This window comes from Phocoena phocoena, chromosome 15 (genome assembly GCF_963924675.1).
Source record: "Phocoena phocoena chromosome 15, mPhoPho1.1, whole genome shotgun sequence".
NCBI lineage: Eukaryota > Metazoa > Chordata > Mammalia > Artiodactyla > Phocoenidae > Phocoena > Phocoena phocoena.
In genome coordinates, this window is record NC_089233.1 from 20,530,242 (window position 1) to 20,543,966 (window position 13,725).

At 51.2% G+C, this 13,725-nt stretch overlaps 1 protein-coding gene across 1 annotated transcript in view; it reads left to right on the top strand.

The window, feature by feature from the left end:
* The window catches only part of COG7 (component of oligomeric golgi complex 7), an 82,949-nt gene extending 72,345 nt beyond the window's left edge, over positions 1-10,604 (top strand). Inside the window, exons 16-17 of the mRNA XM_065892415.1 lie at positions 7,067-7,210; positions 10,188-10,604. Of these exons, the coding sequence (XP_065748487.1) occupies positions 7,067-7,210; positions 10,188-10,354 (311 nt within the window). The 3' untranslated portion in view covers positions 10,355-10,604. The remainder of the gene's footprint in view (positions 1-7,066; positions 7,211-10,187) is intronic.
* The last annotated feature ends 3,121 nt before the right edge of the window (positions 10,605-13,725 follow it).

Here is a 13,725-nt window from a genome sequence, read left to right on the forward strand (position 1 = left end):
GGCTGTTTTGTAGTTCCTCTCTGTTCCTTCTTCTCTTCCCTTGTGGTTTGATGAATTTCTTTAGTATTATGTTTATATTCCTTTCTCATTATATTTTGTGTATCTACTGTAGGTTTTTGCTTTGTGCTTACTATGAGGTTCACATATAACAGTGGCTCTCTCTCTCTCTCTCTCTCTCTCTCTCTCTTTCTCTCTCTCTCTCTCTCTATATATATATATACACACACACACATATATATAACATATATAAAATATACTATATTAGTATATATAAAAATATGTACTATATTAGCATATATAAATATACTAATATATATTAAATATATATATAAATATGTATATATAGCATACTGCCAAATATATATATATGGCAGTATAATTTAAGTTGGTAGCAACTTAAATTTTTTTTTTTAATTTACTTATTTATTTTTTGGCTGCGTTGGGTCTTCGTTGTTGCATGCGGGCTTTCTCTAGTTGCGGCGAGCAGGGGCTACTCTTTGTTGCAGTGCATTGGCTTCTCTCGTTGCGGAGCACAGGCTTTAGGCGTGCAGGCTCAGTAGCTGTGGCGCATGGGCTTAGTTGCTCTGAGGCTTGTGGGATCTTCCTGGACCAGGATCTTCCTGGACCTGTGTCCCCTGCATTGACAGGTGGATTCCTAACCACTACGCCACCAGGGAAGCCCAGTAGCAACTTAAATTTGAATGCATTTTATTTATTTATTTCGGTTCGTGGGCCTCTCACTGTTGTGGCCTCTCCCGTTGCGGAGCACAGGCTTTGGACGCGCAGGCTTAGTGGCCATGGCTCACAGGCCCAGCCACTCCGTGGTATGTGGGATCTTCCTGGACCGGGGCACGAACCCATGTCCCCTGCATCGGCAGGCGGACTCTCAACCACTGCACCACCAGGGAAGCCCTTGAATGCATTTTAAAAACTCTACATTTTTACTCCCCCCTGTCACGTTAAATGTTTTTGATGTCATATTTTACATCTTTTTATTTTGAGTATCCCTTAACTAATTATTGTAGTTAATTTTACTACTTTTTTCTTTTAACTTTCCTACTAGCTTTATAAGTAGTTAATCTACTACCTTTACTATATATTCATCTTTCACCAGAGAGATTTTTATTTTCATATGTTTTCTTGTTATTAGTACCTTTTCTTTTCAGCTTAAAGAAGACCCTTTAATATTTCTTATAAGGCTGGTTTAGTGGTGATGAACTCCTTTAACTTTTGCTTGTCTTGAAAACTCTCTTTCAATTCTGAATGATAGCCTTGCCTTGTAGAGTATTCTGGGTTGGAAGTTTTTTCCTTTCAGTACTTTGAATATAACATGCCAATCCCTCTGGCTTTCAGAGTTTCTGTTGAAAAAATCAGCTGATAATCTTATGGTGGTTTCCTTGCACATACAAGTTGGGTTTTTTCCTTGCTGTTTTTAATATTCTTTCTTTAACTTCTGACATTTTAATTTTAATGTATCTTGGTGGGAATCTCTTTGGGTTCATCTTGTTTGGAACTCTGTGTGTCCTGGACCTCAATGTCTGTTTCCTTCCCCAGGTTAGGGAAGTTTTTAGCCATTATTTCTTCAAATAAGTTTTCTTCCCGTTTCTGTCTCTCTTCTCCTTCTGGGACCCCTATAATGCAAATGTTATATCTACTTGATGTTGTCCCATAGGTCTCTTAAATTATCCTCACTTTTTAAAATTCTTTTTTCTTTTTGCTGATCTGTTTGAATGAGTTCCACTGCTCTGTCTTCCAGGTCAGTGATTTCTTCTTCTACTTTATGTAGTCTGCTATTGAACCCCTCTAATGTATTTTTTAGTTCTCTTATTGTATTCTTCAGCTCTGCAGCTTCTGTTTGGTACTTTCTTACATTTTCTCCCTTTTTGTAGATGTGCTCATTATGTTTATCCATTCTTTGCCCAAGTTGGGTGAGCATCTTTACGGCCTCTTTATCAGGTAGATTACTTAACTCTGTTTCATTCAGGCCTTTTTCTCAGGTTTTGTCTTATTCTTTCATTTGGAAATTATTCCTCTGTTTCCTCATTTTGCTTGGCTCTCTATGTTGGCTTCTATGTAATAGGCAAAGGAGCCACCTCTCCCAGTCTTGAAGGAGTGACCTTGTATAGGAGATGAGCCTTATCATTCAACTTTTCCCTAGCTCTTGGTTGTCTCTCAAACCTCTGTGATTGTCTGAGTAGCCTGGCTTATTCTTGATAGGCTCCAGTTGTTGAGGATGCACCAGGACCTGTCAGTGTTCCAAAGGGAATGATCTCACTCAGCACCCAGATTCAGGCTGATTGGAAGCCAGATACTCAGGCAGCAGCTTTTAAAGTATGCAGATGTATACAGTCCTATGGGACTGCAATCATAGACCCTGCTGACCTCCAGACTGGGAGATCTGGAGGTGTCTCCTGGGCAACAGTTGCAAGCATCGGGACTTCAGACGAGTGTATAAGCTCCTTGCTAGGAGGTACCAGTGAGCACTGGTGAGGCCAAGGGAGGGTGCAAGAATGGTGCCTCCCTGCCTGCTTCCCTGAGGGCACCTCTGTAGCCCTGAAGCCTATCCCTCAGGTTGAAGCTCCAGGACAGTTAAATGGCCCTTTTTCACCTGCAGACTCTGGGGATGTGACTCAGTCTGCTGCATAGTGTCCTGGGTGTGATATCCTGCCCAGAACTGACTTTCTGATTGTTACAGTCCTGTGCCCAGGAGCACAAGCCCCTCTGGTTATCAGAGCCAGGCCCGTGGAGGTGTTGTTCCCTGTGTGGACTGCACTTGCCCACTGGCTTTAGCAAGGTTGGGAAGGAGCGCTGGGGGCAGGGCACACCTGTGCTTTTAGCGATGTGGGAGGAGAGTGTGGAGCGGGGCACACCCTCAGCTTTCCCGAGGCCATGTCTGCGCCTGTCCATAGCGCCCCGAGGGAGAGGGAGAGTGCAAAATGGCGTTTTCCAGCCCCTTTGTCCCCGAGGTCAACCCTAGATACTCCCTGCCCCATTGGCAGATGCTTTAAGATTAGCAGCGGAATCTCCTTCGCATAGAATCCAGTCACCTCTCAAACTGCTGCCTTTGCGCTGGTTCCTGGGGTGGGTCTGTGCACGAGCTCCTCAACAGGAGTACCTCAGATTCCCACAGACCCCTGGGTCCCCTGCACATAAACTCCATTGCTTTCAAAGCCAGATGTTTGGGGGGCTTCGTCTGGCTGCAGGTCCCAGGGTTGGGGTGCCCGACGCGGGGCACAGACAGACCTCTTGCTGCTCAGGAAGGGGCTCTGCCCATGAGATCCTGCCCTACTGTGTGGGGCGTTTGGTGAGGCTGTATCTTGCCTCTCCTCCCCATCTTCATGTGGCCCTCTTCTCCCTTGCTTCGGAGGAAGCTGTTCAGCTGGTTTTCAGTTCTTATGCAGTGGGTGTTATTTCATGAATAGTTGTGGGTGTGGTGTGCTGGGGGAAGAGGTGAATTCAGGGTCTTCCTGTGCTGCCATCTTGGACTCAAGGGCTCCAAGTGATTCTTATTTTCATCTATTGGCTAATACACTTTTTAAGTTTAAAAAATTTTATTGAAGTATAGTTGACTTGCAGTGTTGTGTTAGTTTCTGGTATACAGTAAACTGATTCAATTATACATATACGTATATTTTTTTTCATATTCTTTACCATTATGGTGTATCACAGGATATTGAATATAGTTCCCTGTGCTATACAGTAGCAGGACCTTATTGTTTAGCCATCCTATATATAATAGTTGGCACTAGTTCTAGTTTTCTCCCGTTTTAACATTGAAAGTTTTATGAAGCAGATGGTTAAACAGCCAATAGGAGCTTTTTGGCTTAGATAAATGATAAGTAGGAGGGAGATTTAAAAATCATTGTGAGTCTTTTTCCTGTGAGGAAATTGAACTCTGGGAATTGTAAAGGGATGTGTCCAAGGGTCACAAACACAGTGGGTTAGAGCAGAGGCATTTGCAGGAAAACTCCAATCTCCACATGTCATGGTCCTCTTCCTTTGTGTAGTTACCAGGTTTGGCTGCAGTGGACTTGGGAGATCTGTGGAGGCAGCCGGAGCTGTCGTGGAGTCATGATTCTGGGCACTGGGGAAAAGTGCTTCCCAGGTGTGGCACTGCGCCCGGGAGGCTCCTGCACTCTCTCTGGCCTGGCTGACAGGCAGAAGGCCCAGCTCCTGGTTCCGGCAGGTCATCTGATGGGCAGGTGCAGCCTTTCTGCGGAGCTGCTGCTGCGTGGTGGGCCCTCGGTCGGGAAGAGCCGGCCCTGCGGGGACTATGGCTCAGGAAGGGGCCGCCATCTGTCGTGGCCAGGCCATTGCTGAAGTCATTGCAAAAGCTCAAGCGTTGCTGAGCCCAGCCTGGCCTTTTTAAAACCCGTTTTTCTTGAGATTTCTTTTCTTTCCTGCATTTTGTCTGTCTTGCTTCTCTTTCCTGGTTCTTGCCCTCACCCTCTGACTAATGATTCTCTGCCCACTTAAAAACTTCTGATGGCCCCTTAGGACCTACAGGACAAAATCCAAACTCCTCGTGGCCTGGCATTGGGGACCCTTCCCAGTCCTGCCCAGGGGAGTGCTTGCGGCCTCATAGCCTCCATTTCTGTCTCTCCTGTGCCCCACGTACTCACATTCCAGCCACTCAGAAGGATTTTTTCTTTATTTTCAAAATTAAAAAAAAGTTTTGATTAAAAATCTACTGCCCTGGGTTTCCCTGGTGGCGCAGTGGTTGAGAGTCCGCCTGCCGATGCAGGGGACACGGGTTCCTGCCCCGGTCTGGGAAGATCCCTCATGCCGCGGAGCGGCTGGGCCCGTGAGCCATGGCCGCTGAGCCTGCGCGTCCGGAGCCTGTGCTCCACAACGGGAGAGGCCACGACAGTGAGAGGCCCGCGTACCGCAAAAAAAAAAAAAAAAAAATCTACTGCCCTGAGACAGTCACTGGTAGTATCTGAGGGACTATTCTCCCCATGTGCTTTTCTCTATGGATCTGCACGTACCCGCACTTCTTCACAAACAGGACCATCTCACATGTGCTCTGTTTATCATGGGCACTTTTTAAAAATGAGTTTTGGGCTTCCCTGGTGGCACAGTGGTTGAGAGTCCGCCTGACGATGCAGGGGACACAGGTTCGTGCCCCAGTCTGGAAGATCCCACATGCCGCGGAGCAGCTGGGCCTGTGAGCCACGGCTGCTGAGCCTGCGCGTCTGGAGCCTGTGCTCCGCAACGGGAGAGGCCACAACAGTGAGAGGCCCGCGTACCGCAAAAAAAAAAAAAAAAAAAAAAAGAGTTTTGTTCTCTCTGCTCAGAATGCTCTTTTTCCTTGTGTGCATTTGGCAAACTGCCCATCTGTCCAAGTCAGCACAGGCACTCACTCCTGGTTGGGGGCTCCTGCTGGACTCAGAATGTGCAGCCGTTGCAGCCCTGACCTCGTTGAGGTCTGTCTTTGTTGCCTGGCCAGAGGGTGCCTGAAGGGCAGGGCCACCCAGGACAGTGCCAGACCCGGCAGGGTCTCCACAAATGGGATTTAATGCAATTAACACACGACTGCCCGCCACCCGCTGTGTCCATGTATCTGTGTCTCTGGGCTCCTCTTCCCCTGACCTGGAGGGTCTCCCAAGGCACCAGCCTAAGTCTCTTACTCATTTTCATGTCTCCCTCTCATCCATTTCTATCAGCTTTCAGTTCTGTCCGACAACCCTAGAATCTAGGTGTTTGGTGCTCTGGCCTGTTAGGTTCAGCCCTTTCTGGGTCAGAGTCAGTGAGAAGAAGCTTTGTCCCCCAAACCAGCCTCCCTCCCAGCTGTGTTTCTGGCCACACTATAGCCAGTCCAGTTCCAAGGCGGAAACGCTAGCTCACACATTATTGTCCTTGTCCTCATTTGTGTTTATCCTGTTTTGATTTTTAGCCTTCTGGCTTGTATTTGTTGTACAGATGCTCTGTGTTAAACAGGTCACAGTTTTCAAAGAAAATAGATCACATCATCCCACCATTGCACTCACCGGTGTTGCCGTGTTCCCACGTGCCCTTTGGGCTCTTCTCTAAGCAGATGGTGTTTATAAGTAACTTTATATTCTCTGTTACTATTATTATTCGTGGTGGTAGTAGTAGCATTTTGCTTATCTTCTTCTAATTTTCCACTGCTTGGCTCCATACTTACTTATAAAAAAATGTTGCTCTCATTTCTCCCCTTCTTTCCACTTCTGCTGCGGGGTATCCCCCTTGCCCTCAGGCGTCAGGCCCGTGCCTCTCGTGCCTGGATGGCCGCTGCATCTCCCTCCTTCACCCCGCCCTGGCCTGGCAGGCCCTCCCAACATGGGCTCGTCTTCTCACAACCTTGCAGGGAACCTGCAGTCACTGCCTCCTCCCTACTACATGGGGTGCACGTGGTTCTCGGGGCGCCCTCTGTGACCCAGCCCAATCCCCTAACACACTTCCCTCTGCTCCCTGTACATACTCCCCCGACCCCCAATGATCATTCTAGCACTAATGGCTACTGTGCGCATGGCACTAAGCGTGCGGAAGGGCCCACGCCGAGGGCCCCGTATAATTCCCACGGCAGCCCTGAAAAGCCAGGACTGATGTTATCTCTATTTTACCGATGAAGCAAACAGTCGGGCGGCACCCGGCTCATTAGTGGCAGGCTTGGTCTTGAACCCAGGTCTCGGTTCTGATGTGCCGCCTGTGTCTTCAGCACTGCCGTCTGTCTCCTGCTGGGCTGTGCCAGTTCTCCACCCTCTCACCTGTGGTGTGGGCCCCCCTCCCTCTTGCTCTGTCTGCAGAACTCCTCCTGGCCTGCCTGGCTGCATCTGCCCCCAGCCTTTGAGACCTCTGAGGTTGTCCCGCCTCACCTGATTGCTTTCTTTTCTGAATCCTCATTGTACTGAGTCAATACCAGTTGACCTAAGATGTAATTGTCCTCTGTTTCCTGCATTGCCCATTGAGACTGTAGCTTTGCGTATTGCATGTGGCACCTATCATGGGGCCTGGTCACCCCGAAGAGCCCCATAAGAGCTGTTGGTGGCCGGTTCTTCCTGGTCAGGCTGTGTTTCTTTGGTGACCCTCTTTCCCTTTCCAGGGGACGAACTGCCCGAGCTGGACAACATGGCCGACAGCTGGCTGGGCTCTATCGCCAGAGCCACGATGCAGACCTACTGTGACGCAGTCCTCCAGATCCCTGAGCTTACCCCGCACTCCACCAAGCAGCTGGCCACCGACATCGGTGGGTCTCTGGGACGGGTGGGGGGAGGGTCAGCTCTGGCCTGTTGCATCCGTCAGGCCCCCTGCCCTCCAGGTGTGTCGTCCCAGGTCTCCTCTCAACTTCAGCTCTGGGTTTGTCTGTGAAGCTTTGTTAAACATGTGGACTCCCCAGGCCCCACCCCCAGAGATTCTGACATAATAAGCCTAGGATAGAAGCCTAGACACCAGTGTTTTGACAGGTGTCCCCGTGGACTCGGATAGCTGCCGAGGCTAAGAGCCATTAAGGGGTGCTTTGCCGAGATGGGTTGGGATGAGTGAGGCAGACTTGTGTGATGCCGCCTTGCCCCACCTTGCCTTCTGCCCATCGACAGAATCATCATGCAAACTGACGTTGAATAAGCTCTCACTGTGCGCAGGCATGCCAGGTGCTGAACCAGGCGCTCACGCACCCACAGGCTTACGCAATCTTCAAACCCCCTGTGAGCTCAGCGCCCCTGCCTTCATCACTGATGAGGAAGCGGGGCACAGAGCACGTGCATCACCAGGCCACCCAGCCGGGGTTGCCCCGTGGTCTCCATCCGAGTACCTGCCTGCCTCCCGGGTCATAGGGGTGTGTGCCCACCTGCTCCTGCTGGCGCACGTCCCTGGAGATGATGCCGCCTGCAGGGTGCTCTGAGGCTGGGGGTACTGCAGGCAGGTGGTCGGGGCATCTCCCCAGCCTCTTGGTATCAGTCCATTGCCTGCCTGTTCTTTAGCTGGAGGCAGCTCTTGGAGCGGGTGAGGGAGAGGGTGGTGGGAGCCTTAAAGATTACCTCCTTGGGGACCCAGCCAGAGCTTTGCCCTGGGTGACCCCAGGCCCGAGCCAGCCTCTTGTTTGCTGAGGGAGAAATGGACGTGAGGCCCTTTGCTCCGGGTCCCAGAGCAGCGCGTGATGGGGCCAGACCTGGAACCCAGCTGCCCCAGCTCCCAGCTCTGTGCTAATTCGTGGTCAGCTCTCAGCCGTTACAGGGCAGCAGCCAGCTTTTGTTATCTCACTGGGCACAGGTTCAGAGAAGAGATGAAGAGGTTCAGATGTTCGTCGGTGGTCCCCGTTGGTATAGGCGGGAGCGTTGAGGAGAGAACCAGCGGAACTAGTGAGTGAGATTTGGGGGTGGTCCCTAGAGTTCACTTGTCCACATCGCATCTCCTTCCGTTAAGCTGCCGTCCACATCCATCTGCTCACTCGCTCAGCGTTGACTGAGTGTCTGTTATGTGCCAGCCGTCGTGCTAGGAGATGGGATGCAAGAGAGGTTTGGACAGTTCCTGTGCTCACTGAGCTTATGCTGTGAGGGAGTGTGCTTAGGGGCCAGGAAGTTGCCAGGTGGTAACACGATAGAGAGCGGAGAGGTCTGTGGCAGTGTGTGGCCACCTTAAAGACGCTCAAATTAAGCATTAAAATGTAACAAAACCAAGGGGCTTCCCTGGTGGTGCAGTGGTTGAGTCCGCCTGCCGATGCAGGGGACACGGGTTCGTGCCCTGGTCCGGGAAGATCCCACATGCCGCGGAGCAACTAGGCCCGTGAGCCACAACTACTGAGCCTGCGCATCTGGAGCCTATGCTCCACAACAAGAGAGGCTGCAATAGTGAGAGGCCCGCACACCGCGATGAAGAGTAGCCCCCACTTGCCGCAACTGGAGAAAGCCCTTGCACAGAAACGAAGACCCAACACAGCCAGAAAAAAAAAGTAACAAAACCAAAAACACTCTTGCCGTCTGAACAGAAGATGTCGTGGTAGATCATGGGCTGCCGTTTCGCAGGTCCTGGCCGACAGTCGAGGGGAATTCACAGTTTTATGGGTGAATATGTGCCAGAGGCAGGTACCTGACTGGTTGGTGGTGCCCTTCCTGGGAAGCGGCTCGCTGGGACATGACTCAGGCAGCCAGGGCAGAGCGGGCACCTCCTATGGGCTCTGCCCTGAGCCGGGCCTCAGAAAGAAGACACAGGGAAGACAGAGCCGTGCCTGGAGCTCCAGCCTAGTTGGGCAGAAAAGATTAATGTGGGTGGTCATCAGAACATAAGGAGGGACCTGCCGGGTGATGCGTCTCCCAGTCCCACAGAGCAGGAAGAGGGAGGGGCTGGAGAGCGCCCTGCCTCGGGCTCGGCCAGCCGTGCTGCCCAGGAAGAGGAAGGGAAGGAGCAGCCGGTTACTGACCACCCGCGTCACTCCAGGCGCGTCCGCGGTCCTTGTCCCACTTCATCCCCCGAACATGCTGCCTGATGGGTACGAACTGCATCCACAGGTGGAAGTAGAGACTCGGGAGGTGGATGGAGTCACTGAGGTCACCCTGACCTCGGAAACCCGTTTTTCTCCTCCACTCTGCCGGCGCTGCCCGAGCTTGCCCGCCGGTTGGAGGGCACTGCTGCTTTTCAGAAGGACAGGAGCCTCAGACCCTCTCTTGGAAACGCTCATCGACTTGGCCTGGGGGTGGGCTCAGTAATCTGTCCTAACTCGTACCCTAAGGGGTTATCTGGGAGGTGTGGGAACTGCGTTACACCAGGCCTGGCCCCCTGCACTGTCCAAAGTCCCCCCTGTAGGGGCTCTGCTGGGAAATCTTCGGGAGCTGCTTAGATAAGCCCTGTGTCTCCTGACCCCTTGGGTTTTCCATGTCGTCAGTGGGGTCCACTGGGGAGCAGGGCTGGGAACGCAGGAGTCCCTAGGGTAGAGCTTCGGCTGAGGTCGGCTGGGCTGTAGAGCTGAGTGTGCAGTGGGAGTGGCGGGGATGGGGCGATGTTGGCAACTCCTTTATGAGACTGGAATTCCTGGACCCGGGCCAGGCTCACAGGCAGGTCTGACCCCTTGGAAAAGCCCTCAGAGTGAAGGCTTGTGGGCTGAGGGCAGACCTGGCAGCCAGCACTTGGGGGTTGGGGTGTGTCTTGTCCCTTACCGCGGCGAGGCCTTTGGGGCTCGTCCTCTCGGTGCTGAGTCTGTTGAGCTGTGTCTGTCTGCTCCCACCCCACAGACTACCTGATCAACGTGATGGACGCCCTGGGCCTGCAGCCGTCCCGCACCCTCCAGAACACCGTGATGCTCTTGAAGGCCAAACCCGAGGATTACAGACAGGTCAGCAGAGGCCTGCCCCGTCGCCTCGCCACCACGGTGGCCGCCATGCGGGGTGTGGACTACTGATCCCCACGCACCCGGCTGATAAGAGGGTCGGGGCTGGAGTTCCGGGGCCACAGAAGCCCCCAGAATGGATTTGCTCTAAAAATCCGCCTGGGATTGTACAGAGTTCATTTCAAATAGATGTGGTTCATTTGTATAATCAAAAAAAAAGGTTGTAAATTACAGGTGTATTATTTATCAGGGAGGAATTTTCAGATGATTTTTTAAATGATCCTGTCTTGAAAGTGCAATTAATAAGTACTGTGAAATGAAAGAAGGCCGTTTTCTTTCCTCAGTGAATATTTGGGTGCTTCTCATGTGCTGTGCTGTCTGCACTGAGGATTCGGCAGGAAAGGATAATCCCAGCTGGTTTAGCCTGCTTGTGCCAGCCCTCCGGAGGGGCACCGCCACGAATGTGGCCTCTGAACCAGCCCCACTGGGCTGCCAGGGCCGTGTCTCTCTGGGCTTGTCATCCAGGGCTTCCCACACATTCTGTCCCCACATCTTGGGAACCAGTTTGGCTGGCCCCGAAAGAGCATCAGCTGCGAATCCGCACCAAGAAAAATATTTTGGTTTCTCATGTGGTGGATCACAGAGTGTCTGGCAGGGCTCGAGCCTGGCTCCTGCCTTGGAGTGGGAGCTGGTCACCTGGAAGGTGAAAAGAGCTGCTTTGAAGTGGAAACCTCTTTGCAGTGACCTCTGTGCCAGTGTGGGTGAGTGCCACTAGGACAGGCTTGGTCTTGATTCCCAGCTTTGCCACCTTCCGGCTGTATGACCTTGGGAAAGTCATTAGCTTCTCTGAGCCTCATTTCCTAATCCGAAAAACAGGGGTCATAATGGTACTTAACTCATAGGGTTATTTGAAGAGCCACTGAGACACAGTGGGGGCAACAGCATGTAGTAAGTACACAATAGCTGCTAACTTCATAGTCCTCTAGCGTCCGTAACCTACCTTCCCTTTGCGGGTAGAGGAGGGAATTACAGAATGCCATTTTTCTGGGCAATTTTGGCCCTGCTAGACTAATTTGTCACCCTTAAATGGCTCTAATGGGAACCCAGAGTAGGAATAGGACAGCCCGTATCTCCTCTAGATCCGGAGGGGAGAGGAATGCCTGTCTGTCTGACCCGGAGCCTGCTTTTGGAGATGGGGCCATTATCCATCTTCACCCCAGCCCTCAGTACTCCCCAAGAGAGGGATGGCAACTGATACCCACGTCAGCCTGGTCCCCGTCTCCCATCTACAAGCAGCTTTGGGGGCCAGAAGCTCCTTCCCGCTCCGCTTCAACACGTCTCTGAGCAAAACTTCTCACAGGAGTCTGTAAGGGGCTGCCCGCTGTAGATACACCCCAGGATGGCCAGGCAGCATCTCCCATCCTCAGTCGCAGTGGTAGGTTCACGGTGAGCATGTGGCCCAGGCTGATCCAGATGAGCCTCACTGTCGAGGCTTCTGCTGGGACTGTGAAGGAAAAGCTTTCTTCCTGCTGTGGTTGCTGAGCTGAGGGAATGGAGTCTGGGACTACGGAGGGAAGAGTAGCCTATGGAGAGAAACTGTGTGAGAGGGATATCGACACAGAAGAAAATACAGCCTGTAGCTGAAGCCCTGGATACAGCCGAGCTTGAAATCCCTGGACTTTAATTATAAGAACCAATGAATTCCCCTTTTAGCTCAAGTTCAGATTAACTTGTGACCAAAGGGCTGGCAAATGGAGTTAGATAATAATCATTGCTCTGCCTGCCCCAGAGCCTCAGATGAGATAATAAATATGAAAGCCCTGGGCTTCTCTGAGGAACTGGTATTCTTATGACCAGGAGTCTCGCCTATGTCACTTACAAGAATAGCAATCTAGTCTAGCACCTTACTTTACCTCTCCAAGCGTCAGTTTATTTACTTGTAAAATGGCATGATCATATTTCTCAGTGGTTATGAGAATTCAATGAAATAAGACTTACTTATAAACTACTTGGCCTGGTGCCTGGCATGTCATAAGTGTTTGATACAATACAGCCATTGTTTAAAAACAACAGATAATAGTGAGTGTGGTGACAACAACTACCATTGCTATTGATAAAAGTCCTAGTCATAGTAGTAAGTGTGGTAATTACCAAGAATTGAGACTCCAGCGTACAGACTCACCTGGCCCTGAGCTCAGAAACCCGGCTTCCCCAAGGCCTGCCCCACTCAGTCCCTAGCAGTGCTGCCTTTGGCTGGAGTGGCATCAGCCTGTGACACCGCCTTCCTCCACAGGTGCCATCATGGGCACTTAATGGGAGGACAGCTTGTTTGCCTTTCAGGCCAAGGACCCAGGTGTTCTAGACCAGCAGGGCTGGGATGCCCTGGTCCCAGGGTCTGAAGCGAGAGCTCCTTCACCACCAGGGCCAGCAGGTGACAGCAGGGCCCTGCAGTGGTCAGCTGTCTGCAGCTGCCAGACCACAATCTTCTTTGATAACAGCTCCCTGATCTCTTTTTGGGAAGCCATTAGGGTTGCCATATTTAGCAATTAAAAATACAGGAAGCTCAGTTAAATTTGAATTTCAGAAAAACAGTGAATGATTTATTAATATGCCCCCGATATTACATGGATGTACATCTACTAAAAAATTAATTTGCTGTTTATCTAAAGTTCCAGTTTAACTTGGTGGCCTATATTTTATCCAGCACCCCTAGGAGCCATGTCCCCACCACCCTCAGACCGTGTGATTCTGCTGGGGGCCAACTGGCCTCAGGTATGGGCAGGGTCTGACCAATCCCAGCAGCCTGCCAGTTGGGCACACTGATGATTGGCTCAGAGACAGGCACGTGACCCACTCAGTGACCAATGAGAGTCTGCCTGGGAACTTGCTGTGACAACTGGGAAAGAGGTGCTCTCTCCTAGCTGAGTTTGGAGTTGCAGATGGCCCTTTGCTGCTGTAAAGTAAGGACAGCCTGCCTGGGAAGGCAGAGAGAACAGACATCACTTGAGCTGCTGGAGATGCTTTTGCTTAAGCCAGTTTTGAGTATTTCTCCCATCTTACCTCTCTTTCTCTCTCTTGATTCTTGCAACCCAAAGAAATAAGTTGGACGACACTGAAAACGGCACAAAGCCACTGTTTCAGGGACAACTTGAAAGAAACTTTAAAAATCACCAGCTTGGACCTTTCTTTGGCCAGGCCTCTGCTCTCAAGTTGTTATGGACGCCTTTTCACCCCCAGAGATGCACCAGGGCACTCTGGCTGCCCAGTCAGACAAAGAACAAAGCGAGACTCTGTGTTTTCTACTTTTATTTTCCAGAACAAAACACGTGCCACCTGGCAGGGCCTCTGATGCCTGCTATCCACCAACGCTGCCCTCACTAAACCCACTCACAAGGTCACAAGCGTGCTGCCTGTTCACCTCTGGGGCAGACGGTGACCGGCCC